At 56.0% G+C, this 19,783-nt stretch overlaps 1 protein-coding gene across 2 annotated transcripts; it reads right to left on the reverse strand.

Annotated features, from left to right (window-relative positions):
• Nucleotides 1–361: 361 nt before the first annotated feature.
• Nucleotides 362–14,120, reverse strand: OLFML2B (olfactomedin like 2B). Of its 2 annotated transcripts, none has more exons than XM_027902954.1 (8): nucleotides 13,977–14,120; nucleotides 12,633–12,896; nucleotides 9,099–9,206; nucleotides 5,862–6,038; nucleotides 3,985–4,213; nucleotides 2,814–3,290; nucleotides 2,211–2,387; nucleotides 362–1,928 (listed from the first exon to the last, which is right to left on the reverse strand). In XM_027902954.1, exons 1-8 carry the CDS (start codon nucleotides 14,118–14,120, stop codon nucleotides 1,327–1,329), a joined length of 2,178 nt encoding a protein of 725 aa, XP_027758755.1. In that variant the 3' UTR covers nucleotides 362–1,326. The 2 variants fall into 2 exon arrangements, with proteins under 2 accessions (XP_027758755.1, XP_027758754.1); XM_027902953.1 differs by having other exon boundaries at nucleotides 3,976–4,213.
• Nucleotides 14,121–19,783: the final 5,663 nt, after the last annotated feature.

Genomic DNA, 19,783 nt, shown 5'->3' on the forward strand with positions numbered 1-19,783 from the left:
GATTGCTCAGCACAGCACTGACACTGCCCATGGCACATGCACACCCAGACCCCCTCCTGCTCCTGGGGAGGGCACCCTGCCTGAGCTGCTCCACTTTGCCAGTAGAGCCTGGCAAAGAGAAGGCCACAAGGGTCTCCCTGCAGCCCAAGTGACCCCCATGCAGGTGGCATCACAGAGACAAGTTCTTCTCAGGGCTGGACATGACCATGTCACCTTGTCCCAAGTGGCCTAGAGCCCCCTAGGGTCCCTCCTCCTTTGGTTTTTAAGCTGAGTCACCCCAAACCAACCAAAACCAAGCCAAAATACCCCCATGTATTTCCATGCACCCAAAGGTGCAGAGCCAAAGAAACCCCCAAACAGCTGCAAAGGTACTGGATCCTTTATTACTGACAGCAGGTAAATACAAGATGCTGGTGGGCAGGAGGGCAAGGGCTTTGCCTCTGTGAGGGGATCCTGATGGTCAGCAGCCAGGACCAGGGTGAGCACGGCAGCAAGAGGCAATGTAGGAGATGGAGCAGCAGGGCAAGGGCTCTCCAGCCCCTGGGGCTCCCCCAGCCCCACAGCCCCCCTGCCCAGACAGCCCAGCACCCAGCTGAGCAGAGCCTTCGCCCAGCAAATGCCAAGGGGGACTACTTTAGGTTACAAAATGAACAAACAAAAGCCATCTACACATATTTACAGCATCCCCCTCCTGCCACCAGCTCGCTCCAGGTGTGAATCAGGGCTCAAGGTGCACCCGAACCCCCCTGAGGGGTTTGCAAAGGGCAGAGCCCAAGCTGGAGGGGACAGTCCTTGGCGTAAGTGCCAGCACCAGGGGCTGCTGGAGCTGCGCTCACAGCCCCATTGTACAGCAGGATCTCCAAAGGGAAGCTGGGAAGATGGTCCTGAGAGACGGGACATTCTCATGGGACACACAGGTGCTCCACCAGGGCAGGCAGACATCAGCATCCCGCTGGGACCTGGTGCCCGCAGAGGAGAGGCCAGCTTTGTACTGGTTCAGGGTGTCTTGCTGATCATGTTTAGCTAAAAACATCATCAGGAGGACCATGGCCGCCTCCTTTTCCCTGGGCAGAAGAGCCCATCTGCCCTTCCAAAGGAGAACCTCCTTCCCCTGGGAAGGAAAATCAGAAGCAAGGGTACAGCAAAGACGAAGGGGGTGGTTCTGGCCTGGGGATTGATCTACAATCCACCATAAAAAACCAGCTTGAAACAAAACCCATCATTTACTCTTCGATTTGTACAAAATAATAATAACAATAAAAATAATAATAAAAGGTGCTGGTGGCCCCTGGCTTGCAGTGCCCCACTGTGGTGGGGGGGGGGGTCTCAGTAGGCAAAGATGACATGGTAGGTGACTTGGTGGCCATTGTCCCAGGCGTAGAGCAGGCGGTCTTTGGGGTTATAGTCTATCTGCGTGGTGTAGGCGTACTCGTTCTCAAAGAGCAGCCTGGGGATGATCTGCGTGTTGGTGTGCGTGTCAAAGGCGTAGGAGATGTTGGCATTCCTCTTGTTGTAGCTGTCGACCGCGTACAGGACCCCACAGATGACAAAGCAGTTTCCGTAGAAGTTCTTGCGCAGCCCCGTCCGCCACGTGGTCTCCTTCTGGGTGCTGAGGTCGGCTGCGTTCAGCTTGCTCAGCACGATCACCTCCTGGTTGAAGCCCTCGTAGCTGATGGCCGGGTAGATGACCCACAGCCCGTTCTCATCCACAGCGAAGTCCACGTCCGAGTGGCCTCGCCACCGCCACGGGGTGGACTCCTCGTAGGCCACGTCGTGCAGCATGGCCCAGGCGGCCACGTAGCGCTGCTTCAGGTCATACTTAATGATGTTGCGCGTGAAGGCCCGGTTGTAGTAGAAGGAGCCGTTGTAGACGACGTGCCCCGTCCCAATCCAGCTGTAGGGGAGCTTGTAGGAGTTGCTCCAGCGACCTGCGGGGCAGAGAGGCAGGGACACCTTGCTGGTAAAACCCTCCCTCTGCTTTGGGGTGGGTGGCCACAGCACCCTCTGCCCCCCAGCTCTGCCTGCGCTCCCTCCACGGCCACCAGCTGCAGCCTGACCCGCCCCATGCTCTGAACCCAGGTACTGGCCCCAGGAGCAGAGTGTCCCCAGGCAGATCACTCCCCCATGATCCAGTATCCCCGGGAAGGAGGATGCTACTTGTATCAGCCGAGCAGCAGCCAGTGTGGCATTGGAAATGGTGCAGAACCCACCTTGCTTGAAATTGTCAAGGTTCCTGAATTCCACCAGTGTGTTCCCATAGTAGTAGTTGGTGACATAGATTCGCTCCTCCCGGGCCAGAGGATCCTTCATCCAGGCTCCCTCGTTGCGCCCATAGGTGTTCTGGGTGGTGGGGCCCGAGATGGTGGATAGCGTGTCCTTGCAGCGCCCTGCATGGGCAGAGAAGGGCTTGTGAGGCCCGAGGCAGGGTGGCCACATTCTCCCTGCTCCTGTTGGGGTGGGCATCAACCCCCTCCAGCCCCTTACCTGCCCAGCAGGTACCCCCTGCTACCTCAACCCAGTTGTAGCACCACAAGACCCAGTAGCACTGGGCAGATCCTGCAAACATTTCCTCACAGCCTCAGCCACGTCCCCGCCCCAACTGAGGCTACTACCTGTCTTGGGTCCATGTCCAAGAGGGATGGACATTGCCATCCTGGCATCTTCTTGCCCTGTCAAGCCCAGCCCCTAAAACTGGGGTAAACTACAGTAGTTTCCAGAATTAATAAGCGAGTAAGCCCAGCCAGACCCGCTGTGGGCACAAGCGAGCCCCCCATGTGCACAGCTGGGTCGCTGCAGGACCTGCAGGCACTCACCAATGATGTTCCTGATGTCCTCCTCCTCCAGGCCCTCCTTCGGGGTAGCGGGGCTGACTGGGGTTGGGGGTGTGTTCGCCTGTCCCCAAGCTTCTGGGCTGCTCTCCATGTCGCTCCAGGCCCCAGCGGTGGTGGCTGGGGGCAGGTTCTCCATGGCTGTGGCCAAGGCTGCCAGTAGCTGTGGGGTGCCCTCCTCCACCAGCCCTGCTGGGGCAGTCACGGTCTCTGGGGTGGGGGTCAGCCAGCTCACAGCGTTGGGGTCTGGCGTGGGGTCCGTGGATGTGGCAGGTGACGGGGACACCGTGGTCGTCGCAGCAGTGTCGGCAGCTGGCGGGGTGGTGGGAGCACTGCCAGGGGTGGGTGGCCATCCCACTGGGGAGGGCTTCCTCACGCCCTCGCCCGCCCTGCTGTTGGGCCTCAGGAGCTGGTCCTCGATCAGCAGGTCCACCGTGTTGTCCCCACTGAACAGCTCGTCCGCTGCCAAATACAGACAAGGGTGTCAGCCCCACAGTCCCCCCACAGACCCCCCGCGCTGGCCCCTCCACGCTGGCCCCCTGCCCACTTCTGCAGTCTGTCTTGTCCTAAGTTCACATGCATTTCCTCTCCCTCTCCAGTCAGAGAAGGGCTGTGTGAACTACAGAGGCTGACAGTGCTCACATTAGGTCAGTGAGACCCCATCACAGCCACATCCACCACCCCAGGCAGGGTAGAGCAGGAGGTGACTGAGAGCAAATCTGTCCTGCCGGCTCCCAGAGATGGGGCAGGATGGAGACCCAGTTGCATGCCCAGCCAGATCCCACCCACCTAACCTAGGATGCCAAAATGGGTGCCTCACCCAGGGCACGGGGGCCGCTGGGGCTCCCCAGCCACCACGGAAACCTTTGGAAAGGTGTTGATGTTGGGTGTTTTAAACTGAAGCAGTGACCTACTTCTTTAGCTACCAGGGATTTTCCATGGAATAACAATGCTGCATTGCTCCACATACAGGGCTCAAAGGCTGCACAGCAGTGAAGTACCAGTCATCCCACCTCCTCCTGCCTCCTCTCCCTGCTGCTCCCACATGCTTTGCCCACACATTCCCAGGGAATGAGGCAGGACTCAGGGTAAACATCGTTTTTTCCACCGGATGCAGCCAGCCATCCCACTGAATGTGGCTGCACACCCAACTCACGTTGCTCCTCGATGTCATTCTCCGACTCGGTGGACTGGGCTTTGTAGTAGGTGACCCCTCGGACAATAGTGGGCTTGGAAGGAGGCCGGCTCCTCACCCTCAGCTTCCTTTGCAAGAGCTGCTCAGGCTTCTTGTCCTCCAGAGAGAGGTGCAGCTCCGGGAGGGACTCAACTGAGTTGATCTGCTGGGATATGGTTTCATCTTTCAGGAATCTTTCTTCATATTTTCCCTGGAAGAGACACAGAACGTTGTTACTGGATAGGCCAGAAATGCGGCGTTTTGGGGACAGGGCAGGTCGGGCTGGCCAGTCCTGAAGTGGGTAGGAGGATCTGTGCTCCTTTCTTCTTCAGGGTCACCCTCAGTCCCTTCTGACATGGGAAACCCTCCAGGAGACAGAGGGATGGCAGACTCTTGGTGGACGTCGGCAGAGGACCAGTGTTGCTCCTGCATACCCTTGGTGCCACAGGGCAATTCCAGGACTCAGCACTCAATAGGGCACAGGCTGTGGGATGCAGGACAGGCAGGCAGAGTGAGATCCGCTCCCTTGCATGCCAGGGAGCAGTGCTGGCAGCTGATCTGTAGAGAGAGTGCAACGTGCACCCAGCTTTCACAAGGCAGAGAGGTTGAAGGCACCTTCCCAGCAGGACCAGGAACCCCCCAGAGGCAGGAACTGGGAACACCCCAGGCCAGGGACCAGCTGCAGCAGCTCATGGCTTAAGGATTTCATCTCATTAAAGGAAATCGGAAAGCCAGCCTGAAGGTTGAAGCTGTGCCCATTTGGCTGAGAAGATGGGCCCTGCTGCAATTAACAGTGAGAAAAGGGGAATATTGGGAAATGAGGTCACTCGGGGTAATAAAAGCCCCACACTCCGCTCCCCCTCCTGGCTGGGGCTGGCCCTCCTCCAGCAGGCAGCAGCTGCTCAGCTTTTGGCGTGGGGAGCATGGGGAGCATGGCTGTGCCCGGGGCAGAGTGTGCTGGCACGGCACGGCTGGGGCCTTTTCCCCACCTGCCAACACACAGTGCAGGTGTGGGAGCCCACCCTTCCCACCAGGGCTTTGGGAGCCCACCCCCACATAGGACCCCCAGCACCCAGGGGGGACAAGTGCAGGCTGTTGCTGCCCTTAGGGAGCTGAGCACCCCTGTTTGAGCTGGAAGTGATGTTTCCCTCCCTAGACGCCTTTTTTCCTGCAGGGGGGAGGGCAGGATGCTCCAGGAGTTGCCCAGGGATAAGAGAAGCATGAGGCCATGCTGCATCTCACCACTGAAACAGCAAATTCATCAGGACACCCTGGGCAGACCTTTTCTCATAACACCCCTCTCACCCCCCTCTGAGGCTGCACAAAAACTGCTGCCCCAGGCAGAGGATGTTGCCATGCTGGGCAGACCCCACAGGGACTCCCCCCAGTCTGGGGCTGGGTGCCAGAGCCAGCGATGCTCAAGCCTCTGCCTGGAGCCTGCCAGGCACAGGGGCTTTCAGTGGAGGAGTAAATTGCCTGGGAGGGAGGGCAGGCGACAGGCTGTCCCTCCACGGAGCCCCAAGCCCTGCTAATCAAAGGCTCTGAGTTTCCCACCGCTTCCCAGCTGGCCCCACAATGACATCACGCTTTCCGAGCAGTTCAGCCACTGCTGACCTCGAAAACCAACAACGCCGTGGGAAGGGGGGAGGCCTAGAGAGCAACCTCCCACTGCTCCCACCTACATCCCGCCCCGGCAGCGGCTGGGCTGCGCCCAGAGAAGCAGGCTGGATTTGGAGGCACGGAAACAGGGTCAGCCGAGCCGAGGAGAAAATCATAGGCTCGGGGCCACATCCAGGAGACCCCCCCAGAGCTGGCTGGTGCAGCAGCAGTGACACTGAGCCATGCTGGGGTGGTTGTACCTCTGTGTGTGTGTAGGCAGCCTCTGCATCCCGCTGCAGCGAGCTCTCGATGTCCGGCAGGCTGTTGGTGAGCAGCCTGGAGCAGTTCTCCCTGTCCCTGCCGGAGGGATCCTGCAGACCCTCCTCCCCACTGGCTCCTGCCCGGTGGCCTTCCTGTGTGAAGTTCCTGGACATGCCCTAGAGAAGCAAGAGAGGAGACTTTACCCCACTTACAGTCAAGGGATGCTCCGTGGCCCCCAAACCACTACCCAGGAGCCAGAAAGCAGCTCTGTGCTACCATCCTGGGCTTATAGCTGGGATTCTCCACAGAGCTGGGCACTTTAGCTGCTAAGAAGATGCTCTCTGACCCTAGTGGGATTCAGAACCCCTATCCCTGGTGTGCACATCCAAGATCCACTCTTTTCCACAGGTCCCTATGGAGCAGGAGAATGGCCATGAGGTTCTCCAGCACCCATCTTCAGCTACACTCGCTGGGTCATGGAAAAGACAAGCTAAAACATCTAAAGTCTTAGCCTGGTGCCCTTGGCCTGTGGCAACAAGTTCATCTCTCGTTTATTAACCTCACATTCCTAGCAGGATGCTATCCTGGCTGGCCACTGCCTGCCTGTGTGACCTTTGAGTGATGTCCTGGAGGTCAGGAACCCACTGGTCTGGTTTCAGCTGTCCTGGTCCTGCCCTGCTGCCTGGCCACACAGTGCCTGCATGCAGAGACTGCTCCTCCCCATCATCCTCTGCTCCCAAAAAAGAGAATGAGAATTTGGGGACAGAACAGGAGCAAGGGACCCTCAGAGAGGGTCCTGTGACCACGAGGGAGCTGGGCCTGGCTGCAGCTCATCAAGCAGGCAAACCCTTTGCTCTTCTCAGCTCCCCAACAACACCCTCTACATAGGGGGTTTTTGCAATCTCTGCTCATCACTCCTCGGGCTTCTGCATCTCAAACAGCAACTGCTTTAAATAAGGTGGCACATCAATCAAAGCACTTCTGCACAGAGAGTGGGGGTGGTTACCCTGATCCTTCATTTTCAATGTCCTGCCATTAATTTCTCCTAAAACCCACCGTGACCTTCACCTGTGACCTCAAAATCACCAGCTGATGCGACAGCTGTGAACTAAAGACAGAGCAGAGGATCTGCCTCGCTGGAAGGCACTGGTTCTGTGGTCTGGGAGTTTGGGGGTTCCTTCCCTTTACGGACATCACTTGAAGGAAAGACCTTTTTAGACTGGAAACAACTCACAAAACCTTCTAATCTCTGCAAAAATTCCATCCTGAACTCAGTTAAACCCCAGCCCCCTCCACGTGCATCTGAATTCCCAGTCTCCACACAGGGATGGTGAGTCACAGGTTTTGAGGCTGAGTCCAATGACGCAGGGACTTTTCAGCAACTGTTTTGCTGCAGTAAGCAGGAGTTCTCGTGATGCTCTCCTAAGATCAGTGCAGGAGCAGCTTTCAACACCATCCCCCTTTGGAGAGGATGAGTGATTCCAACAGCCCTGTGCCCTTATCATTTATTCTGTGTAATGCCTGGCTTATGACCTGCTTAGGGATAAAATCTGCCTCCCCTTGAGCGGAGAGGCACCACCAAAGCCTGGCCTGTCATGCTGCTGGAAGCCGCTCAGCAGCTTCACCGCAGAGCAGCTGCCAAAAGCACGCCCGCCTGGGAGGGCAGTGCTTTGAAGCCGTGCCAGGCTGTTGTTCAGCATCTCAGCTGTCCATTGTGTCAGACCCCATGGCCAATGGAGGGTGTGATCCTCCTCCACCTCCTCTCAACTGGAATTTCCGTGCTAAGCCAGCAGCAGGAGGCGTTTCACACCTGCTGCCTGCACTGCCCTACAACAGCTCAGCCCTGCCCCAGAGCACGGGGCAATCTTCATCTAACCCAGACCTATCCTTTCTTTCTCCATCCCAGACCAGTGCCTGTAGGCTGCTTTTACATGAACCTGCAGCCCTGTTTCTGGGAAATTAAAGACCCCAACCTGTGAATTCCCTGCTCCTACACTTTTACTGCTCCATCTCTGGCCAAACTACTTCAGCCAGGCTGAGCTTTCTGTCCGTCTGCCGTCCTGCGACAGGCTGTGAGCAGAGTGACCAGGCTGCAAGGTCACCCCACATGCCCCAAGTGCCACCAGCACTGCTGGCTCTGAACTCCACATACAGGACTCAGCTGGTGGGCAGGGCCACTTTGGCACTGAAGCAGAGTGCAGTGATAACCCCACGTAATCCCTTGGCAAACCCAAGTAATCACTGGAGAACACCCTAAACCACAGGAAGAGGGTGGGATTGCAAACAGGAACATTGGTGCTTTGTTACTGTTAGACGTCAAAACCCCTTTCCCCCCTTTTGGGCCAATTACCGTGCTTGGAAACCCAGAGCCCCTCAGGCAAGCCCGCTCCTCCCAGCTGTCTTCTTCCTGACCCTGGGATGGAGCACGCCGTGCCTTCCCAAAACACTTTGCAAGTGGAATTTTGGCTTTATAAATCACCGCCTCTCAGCTCCTGGCTGGAGACAAATGGGACTGCTCCACTCCGACAAGAATGTGGAATTACTGTCCCAGATACGGACCACGGGAGAAAACTCCAGTATTTAATCTGGCAACCTGTTCCTACATAGCTGAGCACAGCTTAACAAACTGCAAACCCTAGGCCGTGCAAGCCAAAGAAATATTAAACTATATGGAAGTGAAAATTATTTCACTGGAAGTCTGCTCTAAAAAGAATGGAAGGTTGAGGGTTCTGCTCTTTTTTAACGCAGGCCAAGACGTAACTTGGTCCTTCAGGAATCTGAGCTCCTTGGCTTCCCGCCGTCCTGGTGAGTGTACCCCAGCGCCAGCCCTGAACCTCTCGCCCCCACATCAAACAGCACAAAAGCAGCCTGTTGAGAGCAACCAGCACAGATGTAAAACTGAGAAGAGCAAAAATTTAACAGCAGGCCCTTCTGACTCCAGGGAGACGCTACTCCTAGTGAGGCCACAGCTGGGATCCTGAACCCAGTTTGGGCCCCGAGGGATGGGGGGAGCTGGAGAGGGTCAGGCAAGGCTGATGGGGTGGTGATGTGCTGGGCGCTGCCAGTGAGGAGAGGTGGGGAGTCTAGTCTGCTCTGGTTTAGTTTGAGCCAGATAGTTAATTAACATTTCTTCCAAAAGCAACAAGGTTCTGAATGCACCAAAGGTAGCAGGAACTTAACTGGAAGCAATTCCCACCAAAGGCAACAACCTCAAGGGAGAGCAGGATTCATCTTACCTCCTCGAGCTTTTCCACCCGACCCACCAGCTTGGTTGTGACCGAGTGCAGCTTCAGAAGGTCTAAGCCATAAAAGGCACTTTCCAGCATCTCCATGATGGAAGACAGCTGCAAGGCAAAGGGAGCACAGTCAGGCACCAGCACTTGCTATCGTGTGCCTTGCATGGTTTCTTCAGCTGAAAAGTCACGGGCGATGCACTCGTGTGAGTGCAATAAGTTTATCAAAAAACAAGTTTTCGCTTACACAGCCTTGCTGCTGCATTGCTGTCCTGGTCAGAGCACAGCATGCAGAGCAACGTGCTATACCTCTGCAGAACTTCAGGGCTTTGGGAGCATGCTTTGGGTGCTGGGGATTAGTAGCAGAACAAGGAGAAACATTGCTCTCTTTGCCAGCTCTAGGCAGGCTCTCCTGCAAGCCCAAAGGATTAGCTACAGTGATGTGACTGCCAGCAAAAGAAGCAACAAGAGAAAGGCAGCTCAAATAAAAGTGAGTTTGAGATCAGACTCTGAGTTCGTGCCATCCTGTGCTTTTTTTTCCTGGAACAAGGAGAAACTTGTTAAAAATCTTTAAAATATTCCCAAACGCAAGAATAAAGAAGCAGACATTCAGTGTCAGCCTGGTAACCAGTTTGCTTCCTGGAGAGCAACTCTATCAGAGGGATGCTGCCCTCTCCTGCAACCACCCATTTCGGAAACACCCTGCATTTAACTCACCCCTGTCCCACAGCAGGAAGGGTTGTATGCCCTTGTCCTGCCCAGCATCAGCCCTTGCTCACCAGTCCTGGGGATCTGGACAGCAGTACCCTCATTCTGCCTTTTGTTTGGTTCCTGGTGCTCCTCCACAGAGGACAGTGCTGGCCATGGCAAGGCTGAGGAGAAGGGCTCCCAGCCCATTCCCTGCCTCATGTCCCACACAGTCTCCTCCTTCCAGTCCCACGTGTCCCCACATGTCCACATGGTGCTGCAGACCTTACAGCCCCAACGGCTGAGAAGGATTTTCAGTGCATTGGAATTACTACAGGGCGATGACATTTTCTCCCAGCAGCTACAAAATGGTCAACAGAGCTTCATAAACATGGGAGAAACACAGGCAGCACTGCTGGCAGCACTCGGAGTTTCCACCCCAGCCTCTGCAGTCTCCCCGTGGAGCTGACAGCAAAGGAAAGATTTTTTTGGGCCAGATAAAATGGCAGCATTAAGAGACAAGAGCTGTTTATGGCTATGCATCCACTTTCCACTGAGGGCTGGATGGAGACGACCGATACAATGCACACAGCCTGCCAGACAGCCACTGGAGACATGCGCTTTCCCTCCAGGCTGGATAATTTCCATCAACGCACAAAGGTTGCAGACTTTATTAACCTCCTTCCAAACCATCCCAAACGCAGACTCCTTGCACTGACTCTGCACCCGAGACCCCCACAACACACACTGTGCCTACGAGCAGAGGAGCAGCGTGTTGCCATCTCACAGAAATAGATCTTTGATTCAGCTGCTCCCTGCCAACAGCATGCTGACCCTCCCTGAAAGACCACACTGATGTTCCTACCAACTCAGTGCTTCCTTCCCTTCATCCACTGCAGACTTACACTCCCACTGGTCTGATGGACCATGAATTCCCATGGGACCTCATTAAAGACACAGGTGGGACTGAAACCTTCAGCTGGGATGCCCAGCACAGCCACTCAGCTGAGTTGGGGTGCCCAGACGTACGTTCCTGCTGCCTGAACTTTTCTCTCTGTGTTTATCTCTCCTTCTCGTCATTCCCTCAGGGACACATCCTCCAGCCCACTCATCATAAGGGAGGGAACTTCCCACGGCTCTCCCACACGTGGAGTACCCAGGGCTTTTGAGTCAGAGCATAAGAAAGTTTGCTAAAACACAACATACACAGAGCATGACCCTGTGCACTTCCCGCCGCTGGACTGGGCAAGGGTGCTGCTCTTCGCACCAGCAAAGAGAGAAATTCCCCTGGGGCTGACCCAGCCCTGCACTGAGGAGCACAGGAGCTGCTCCTCGTGAGCCACATAAGAACTGGAGCTGTGTCCTCTCTCATTCCCACCTTCTCCTACGAGAAGTGGCTGTTCCCAGTGAGCCCGACCCCAGGAGGGGCTCTGAGAAAGCAAGCCTGCTTCACAGCTCCTGGGGATGGACTTCCACGGCAGAGCAAACCCCTGCGTGTGTATGTTTGGATAAATCTTGTGAAATCGTTTGGCCACGAATCCTTGTGAAATGAGCAGGGGAGCCGGGGCCAGTTCCTAGAGGACAGGCTTTCACACCACAGCTGGCTGTGAGCAGCTCCCCGGTGGGAAGAGCAGCCAGAGCCAAAGGGCGCAGCTTGCCACACCACTCCGCTCCTCCTGGAGGCTGACCGGCCCCAGAGAGGATGGGGAGAGAGCTGTGAGCTGCTGGTGAAGCAGCTCTGCCTGCCTCCCGGCAAGGCACTACAGGGTGTCCCCTCCCCTAACACAGAGAGCTCACAGCTCCTCATCTAAGGCCACGTGTGACATCCTGGCTTCTCCCCTAGACGAAGGACCACCAAACAACTCTAGACTGGGACTCCTCCTTCCCTGAAATGATGGATTATCTGCCTGTGCCTGTTTATCTTCCCTAGCTGCAGGGGCGCTTGGACAAGAAGCTGCTAACTGTCTGCAGTTGGACAAGATGAAACACATCCTCAAGCTCCAAATTAATTAGAACAAGCCCACGGTGGTGGCCGCAGTGGCAGGCTGCCCCACAGAGCCTCACACACCGCCTGCCTTCCTCCCAAAGCTGGGACAAGCAGGGGTGCCCCAGGGCACATCTCCTTGCCACCCACACCAGTGCCACCAGCATTCAGCCTTCTGCTCCCCAGGGATGGACCAAGCCACTGGCACTTTCTGCTGCCCTACACTGGAAAACTCAGCAGGGTTTGCTGCCAGCTGCTCCACCAGCAAAACCAAGAATCCAGGGGAAGTCAGGAGTATATAGAACAAACACTGTCACGTTTGGAAAAGAGTTCTATATTACTAGAGAGATAAAATACTAAATAGCAGAGAAGTGTCAGCATTTAAAACAACAAACCCATCCTGCCATCTGCCAGCTGTGCAACACGCCCTCACGCTGACGCATCAGCAGTTTTTGGCCCATAGAAGCCAAAACAGTTTTTTTGCATGGGTCTTTGGGAGTCCCTCTCTGCAACAGGAAAAGGACCTGACAGCTGCTGAGCAGAGCAGAGCCGTGCCCCAGGGATATCTGGAGCTGGACAAAGGGTAGGGAGCAGCCCAGTCCCTCCTGGGCTTCCAGCAGAGACAGCCACGGTGGACCCCAGGCAGCACAGGATGAATCAAGTGAATCATCCACTGCAGCTGCTCGAATCAATCCCTTAAGCTGAGCTTGATTTTTATATCAAATATGCAGACATAAAAATAAGTAGGAGATGGTTTAGAAAAAAAAAGTTTAGTAAACTTTTTTTTTTTTTTAAAGATCTGAGAGAAAAGGCTTCAGAAGATCTCCCACTCCCCAAACAGTCCCAAGCTTAAGATGCTCTCCTACCTTCAGGTCACTGCTCTCTGCCTCCCGCAGCTTCTTTAGCCTGAAGTCCCCCTCGCAAGGGTTGAGGGCAGAGGGGGGGGCCACGCACGCACACTTGCAGCTGGGTCCTGACGTGATGGTTTCCACCGTGTAAAAATCCTCTGCTCGGAAAGCGCCTTCGTTAATCCTCTGGCAGGCGCCACGGCCCAGGGGTCTGACCAGGCATTTGCACCGGCAGTCGGAGCCTTCGGACACCGCCTTCACCTTGTCGTAGTCACCTAACAGCTGAGCACAGGTCACCGCAGTTAGCCAACCTCCCGTCCTCTGCCTGCACAGCAAGGACAGCCCAGACCTTGAGGTCCAAACCAGGACACTTTGGATACCCCAAACCTCAAGGAAACCGGCCGGCTTTTCCAAAATCTGCCAAACAAGAAGCTTTCTAGAGAGGGCAAAGCTTTCCGACCCCTGCCTACAAGGGGAATAAAAACTGGCTTCCTACAACATGGTATTTTTTTATTCCACTCTGTGCAGAATGCTGCTTTTAATGCTTTTAATGCTCCGTGTCCAAAAGACCCAATAAGTCACCTGCTACCCAGAGCAAGACATATTTACATAGGCAAACAGGGTAACGGTACACTGGAAGAGGGACTGAAAGCCACCCTATAAGCAGCATAACCTGGTCGTGAAGCAGTATTTCTGATTAGCCCTATACAATGCCAGGAATTTCCTTTACGGAGATTTGCAGACAGCGCTTCTGAAAGCCCAAGCACAAAAATAACTTTGGCGGTACGTTTCCAATAGTCCCTGCGTTAGCCATTTCCGAGGGCAGATAATCACACACCGTCTGATCGGCCAAATCTAACAGAAACCTCCACCGCATCCCACTGGCAGGGAAAGAGCCTGGATCCCCTCCCCTCTGCACACAAAGAGGCTCCACTAATTCTCCTCCTAAGAAACTCCCCTTTTTCTGAGTCCCCCTCGGGGAAATGATAGCATAGAGGCTGTGAACTGCTCCCAGATGGGCTTCAGCGAGTTCGCTGAACCCGGGGTGATGAAACTCTCTCCAGTGCTCACCGGCGGTGCTGGCTGAGTACACAGCATCACCCAGCATCGCTGAGCATGCACAGCAGCACACACCATCACCCCGGGTGCACCCCAACTTCACCTCGGGTGTGCACTGCATCACCCCGGGTGCACTCCAGCATCACCCCGGGTGCACACAGCATCACCCCGGGTGCACACAGCATCACCGAGGGTGTGCACCGCATCCCCCAGCACCGTCGAGCACGTACACCCGGCATCCCCCAGCACCCCGCAGGCTGCGCGCAGCATCGCCCCGGCAGTGCCTGCATCCCCCCCGGGTACCTGGGAGAGAATGTTCTCCTGGTTGTCCGCCTCGTCCTGCAGCGGCTCTGCGGAGGGCGCGGCCGTGCCGGCAGGGGGGGTCCCTGCCCGGCAGCCGGCGCCCAGCGCGGCCAGGCAGAGCAGCAGCGGCAGCGGCCGAGCCATGGGCAGGCGGCGGAGGGGCCGGGGCCGGCGGAGCCGCCGCTGCTCGCTCAGGTGCGGCGCGGCGGGGCGGGCGGGACCGGCCCGGGCTCCCGCCCCGCTCCTCCCTCCCGCCCGGGCTTCCCTCCCTCCGTTCCTCCTCCCCGGTCCTCTCCCGGTCCTCCCTCCTTCGGCGGCGGGACGGGGCCCGGGCGGGGCCGAGCGGGCGGCGGGGCGGGACCGGAGCCGCTCCGGGCGGCGCTTCCCACCTGCGGCGTGGGCTCCCCGCAGCCTCAGCCCGCTTCTCGGGCCGCCCTCGGGGCACTCGGGCATCGCCCGCCCGAAGGAGGCTGCGGTGCGACCCCGCACGTGGGGCCGCTCCGGGAGGACGCGCCCCGCCTTCCCAAAGTGCCCGCACTGCCGGTCTGCACCCACCGAACCCGGGCATCCCACCCCTGCGGTGTGCCAGGGGGCTGGTGGGGGGCGCAAAGCCGTCCTTATGACCTGCCTGGCTCCTTTTCCATCTCTGAGAACAGCCTCCATTCCTTTAGGTCACGGGGAAGGGGTGCTGATGGCATGGCAAGGCACGGCACACCGTGGCTCTCCAGTAACACTGCACACACTGGGGTCACACAAGCACTGCATGTTTCCAAGACGGGCTCCCAGCCACGAGCACAGACCTGTGTGCTCACTGAAATCCAGGCTAACGCCGTCGGGAAGCGGTTGCACTCTGGCAGTCCTATATCCTTCTGCACCTCCTGCCAAACGGAAATGTTCCGGACATGCTGTTCCCAGGGAAAGCACAGGCACAGCATCTTCCGCTGCGGAGGTGTCTGCACTGCCCTGGAGAAGTCCTGGACCTCACTGACACATGAAGAAACCTGAGATGCCCTTATAAAAGTACCAGTGACAATCAAACACAGGCCAGCACCGTGTCCCAGGTATGGCACATGCTCACATTTGGCTCAAAACCTGCCCACGGGGTCACAGGGAGAAGCCACACACACAGCAGGCAGCACGAGAGGCCTCGGGAGCTCTTGCTGAAGCAAGGCTGTCCACAAGCTAGGTATCCCCAGTCCTTAACACACTCATGCCCCAAAACCACCCCAAATCTGATGCCTGCAGCCCTGAGACTGGGCATCTCCCTAGGGGTGCTCCAGTCTCCCATCCCATCACTCTCTCCCAGGGTCACTCCTTGGGGATGAAGCCGCCAGACACAAAGAAAACATCTTGTGTGAGAGAGGAAGTGGCTGTGGCACAGGGGATGGCAGAAATGCTGACTCCAGGACTGCAGGATTCATGTGGGATGGCGCTGTGCCTCCCTCTCCTCTGGCCTCCCTGGGAAGTGAAGCCTGTGGAAAAGGGGGCAGGGATGTGTGAGTTCCTGCAGCAAGGCTGAGTGGAACAGAGCAGGAGAGGAAGCAGCCAGGGAGTATGGGAGGACAAGGACAGCCAACCTTTGGGCAACTGGAGAGCAGCAGGAGGCAAAAAAACATTTTTAAAAGCCTCAGCCCACCACCCTCTCTCTCAAGGATAATAGTTCCCTTGGGCACCAGCTCCTTAACTACTGTTTCCATTGCTGAGCTTCCCTGGGAAGCAGCTACTCCCTCTGTCAGCACAGACTGCCTGAGGCTGAAAGCCTGGGGCTTCTGGAGCCCCCAGCCCGTGCCCAGCGGGGCTTCCAGCTGGTCGAGAGTGCCAGACCCCTGCACTCACAGGGCTGGCAGTGAGAGCAGCGCCAAGAGCTCCCACAGCAAACAGCACCTGAAACTTTGTAAGCTTTTTCTCAAGGATCACTTTAAAGGCTGGAAAAAAGAAGGAAAACAAATCAACCACAGTATTTCAAAACAAAAGGGAAGGCTTTCCTATGCTACTCAAGCCCTTTGTTGATATCTTTTCTATAGGGGAAAAAAGCATTTCCAGTGGTATTTAGTGTGGGTTAAAGAGGGGCTTAAGCCTGTCCTTTGGGGGCAAGAAGAGAAAGTGACAGGCACTTAGGGTTCACTGCAGTCATCTCTAAAATCCGAACATTCCCCCCTCAAGAAAAAAAACATGACAAACCCATGGACAGCAGGAAGACATCAGAGCAAGCAAGCGTGGCTCTGCCTTCTCTCCCCAGTGAAGGGGACTGCCCAAACCTTGGTGTGAGCAGGAGGCCCCAGGGTCCCCACACCTGGTCCCATTCTCTGTGACAGGGCTTGTGCAAAGCCAGGGCAGCCCAAGGATGCGGGTAGACAATGCTCTCTTCTAGTGCCACAAGAGTGCCATCAAGTGCCATCACCAGGTCTCGGAAAAATGGAATCTAACAGCTTCAAGACAGACAACAGAACGTTGCTGTGAGAGCAAAAACCTACATCCCCAAAAGCATGTCCTTGGTGCCTCTCACCTCCCTGGGCTCGTGAGGGGCTTTTGCAGCAGGGAGAGCATTTCATTGTGGGTTAAACCAGGCCACAGGTGTGGTGGTGGGAGGCTCAAGATCCGGGATGCCCCCGGCGACGGACGCAGGGAGCCATTCACTTTGATTGTCAGGACGTGCTGAGATTGGCAGGATCGAGGGGGACAGCACAGGCGGCGGCACATCCTGGACTCTGGGGACAAACGCCGCTTGTCCCCAGCTTGGGGCAGCCGGGCGCTCCCCTCGCCTGGGGACCGCTCCCCGAGGGATGCTCGGCGCCGGGGCAGGGCCCCCGCAGGACCCGCGGCAGCCGCCGCTGATCGGTGCCCGCCGCGTGGCGTGGCGTGGGCGCAGCTCCCCCGCGTGGCCCCGCAGCCCCGCGCACAGCCCGGCCGGGACAGCCCGGCAGATCCTTACGGTTCATTAAAACTCTTCCTATCTGGGAGCAGCGATCCGCGCTGGCCGGCCCGCGGCACCCCGAGCCTCCTGCAGGAGGGACAAGCCCCAGCGTGCCCAGCAGGAGAGACGTTCCAGTTCCTTCTCCATTCCAGTGGCCCTCCCCTGGAAGCTCCCCGGAATGCCCATCTCTCTCTTTTACTGGCTAGTCCAGTTCTCGACACAGCGTTTCAGGTGGATCTCAGTACTGCTGAGCAGAGAAGGATCCCTCCTCTACCTGCTGTCAGCCCTCACCTAATTCACTCACTACACCAATCACCGCCTTTACTGCCAAGGCGTGTTGTTGGCTCATGCTCAACTTGTTACCTACCAGCACCCTCAGGGCCTTTGCTACCAAGTTGCTTTCCAAGTGGGTGGCCCAGCACAGAGTGGTGCAGGAGGGCTGTTCCTGCCCAGGTGCAGGACTCAGCACTTCCCTGTGCATGAGGTCCCTGTTACTCCATTTCTCCAGCCTGTCTCTGGATGGCAGGCTGACCTTCTGACCTGTCAGGCACTTCTGCCAGTCCAGAAGGACACACACATGCACAGGACACACGCCAGCTAATTTAGGGCCCAAAGCTGAGAGATCCTTAGCATCCTCGTGGATGGGACACGTCACCTTCCTTGTTATCTGGCCTGGAGATGAGCAAGGTGAGCTAGAGGCTGTGGTTGATCTTGGCACATACCTGGTATTTGCTGGAGCTCTTCCCAGCACCTCCTTGTGGCCTCAGTTCATGTGGCTTTTGGTCCCGTGGCCGTGGGTCTCAGCACCACATCCCGTTGAGAGAGATCAAATCTGCAGGAGGCAGGTCTCCTTGCTTGTATTCCCATGCTGGATTCTGCAAGGCACTATAACCTAGGTTCAGTTGTCTTGCAGATGTCACATATAGAAAGAGGCTGATGGAGTATGTCACCATGTTCCTGGGCTCTGCAGTTCAGTGCCCAGAGGCTCCTGAAGGCAACACTTCTGCAGCTGCCAAGGGCCAGCAGAGAGATGGGCGAGCATTTAAAGGGAGAAGTGGACTCAGCAGTCCACCGTGTCCATTCACCTGGACACAGCAGATGGTTGGATGACAGGAGGCCACACAGCTCAGCAGTGGCCACAGCAAGTGGTGAGAGTACCTCGTGCAGCAGCTTCACCACACAGCTTTGCTGCTCGTGCCCAGGGTGAGGGAAGCTCCCTCCCACCTCCATTCACTGAAGGAGGAAATCCGTCTCATGGAGTGAATTAAGCAGACAGGAAAGCTCATGACGTGACCGTGAGTTGCACAGCAATTTGAGAGGTTTCCCTACTGACCTCAGCAGTGAGACCTGTGTTTACATCTGTGAGTCAAAGGACACCTGGGTGAACAGGCACACGCTCCGGAAACCATTCCGAGGTTGTCCAACCTGCGTCACCACGGGAGGCACGGCTGCACCCAGCCTGACCCTTCAGCATCCCTCCTTCAGCAAGCAGATACTGGAGGCCTGTCCAAGTCAGAATACCAAATGTATTAAAAAATGCATCCTAAAAACAGTGCTAATAGAACGTTACAAGAACGGTTTTTGAAAATGGGAGCAGGCCAGGTGAGTTGCACTGGGTCAGATGAGCTTGCCAGGTGGGAGCCTCAGGCTTCCTAGGAAGGTCTGTTCCACCTGTAAGGGTTTATGAGAACAGCTTAAACCTGGGTTTAGGAGAATTTGAACCAAGCTGAGCTGCACAGGCACTGAGTATAAAGCTCAGGACAGATTACTGTAGTGTGAGAGAACTGGGACTCCATACAAGTTCTGCCTTATTATTAGATAATAATTATATAGTATTATATAATAATACAACATTTAATTATTACATGTAATAATATATAATATAACAATGTAATAACTATGTTATTGTATATTATTAATATATTATTCTGCTTTATTTTATTATGCTGAGATTCATGGCTTCCTGTTCCCATTTCACCAAGCAGGGCCAGACCCTGGGGCCTGGCATTTTCCCACCAGTGTCAGAGACTTTTGGCACCAGCTGAGCTTTCCTACACAACATGGGTACCTGTTCTGGGCCAGCATTTGTATCTACAGAGTGCAGTCAGCATGACTCTCACAGCAGCCTCAGACACCTTGGAACCCCACTCTTCCTCCATGGAAACCCCTGCCCCAGGGTTACCCCACGCATGGCACAGCCAGGAAAAGAGGCATGGCTGTTAATCCTGCTTTCAACAGCACAGAAGATGACAAAGAAATCCAGGGGGTAGCGTAAGGGATACCAGCTGTTTGCAGCCATCCACATTTCACACTGTAACCTGGCCCCTGCGATCAAGAGAAGGTTCTACCTTGTTGTGTTTTCAAAACACAAATCCCCTTGAGCACACACATCACAGCAGTGCAATGTGCTGGGTGGGACTGTGCAAAATTGACCCTGGGTTTTGAGGCCAGGTAGCCAATGCCAATGCCCTGCCTTACTGTCACGTTTCCAGCACACCCACACACTGTCGGGGCTGCTCCATCAGTACTTGGACACACAAGGATAGGATATGAGCCACCTCTCTGCTTCCAGGCCACTTGGGAAGAATCAGCACGTCCCCTGTGCCCCTCTCGCATCTGCACATCCTGCCCTTCAGTGGGAAGCTGTGGTTGGAGGGGGTGAGCAGAGGATTTACTGCAGCAGAGCGACATCCTCAGGCACCACACGTGTGTGCTCACACCACCCACTGCACAGTGGCTGTACAAGCACCCATCTGCACAACCTCTCACTGGAACCTCACCAGCTCATGAAAAGCAGCACTTCTAGTGACAAACACTCAGCTGAAAGCACAAAGTCAGTGTTTTGAGATAAAAGCCATGATTTACCAAGCTGGTGCAGAAGGTTAGCAATGTC

The sequence above is a fragment of the Empidonax traillii genome, unplaced genomic scaffold, assembly GCF_003031625.1.
Source record: "Empidonax traillii isolate 1590-97213 ecotype Southwest subspecies unplaced genomic scaffold, ASM303162v1 scaffold923:size341358, whole genome shotgun sequence".
Taxonomy (NCBI): domain Eukaryota; kingdom Metazoa; phylum Chordata; class Aves; order Passeriformes; family Tyrannidae; genus Empidonax; species Empidonax traillii.

What these genes read in the sequence shown, in the direction of transcription:
- OLFML2B (XM_027902953.1), bottom strand. Translation starts at nt 14,120, where the DNA reads ATGGCTCGGCCGCTGCCGCTGCTGCTCTGCCTGGCCGCGCTGGGCGCC. An exon ending in AGGAGAACATTCTCTCCCAG is followed by an intron (nt 12,897 to 13,976) that starts GTACCCGGGGGG and finishes ACCTGTGCTCAG; the next exon opens with CTGTTAGGTGACTACGACAA. An exon ending in CAGAGAGCAGTGACCTGAAG is followed by an intron (nt 9,207 to 12,632) that starts GTAGGAGAGCAT and finishes TTTGCCTTGCAG; the next exon opens with CTGTCTTCCATCATGGAGAT.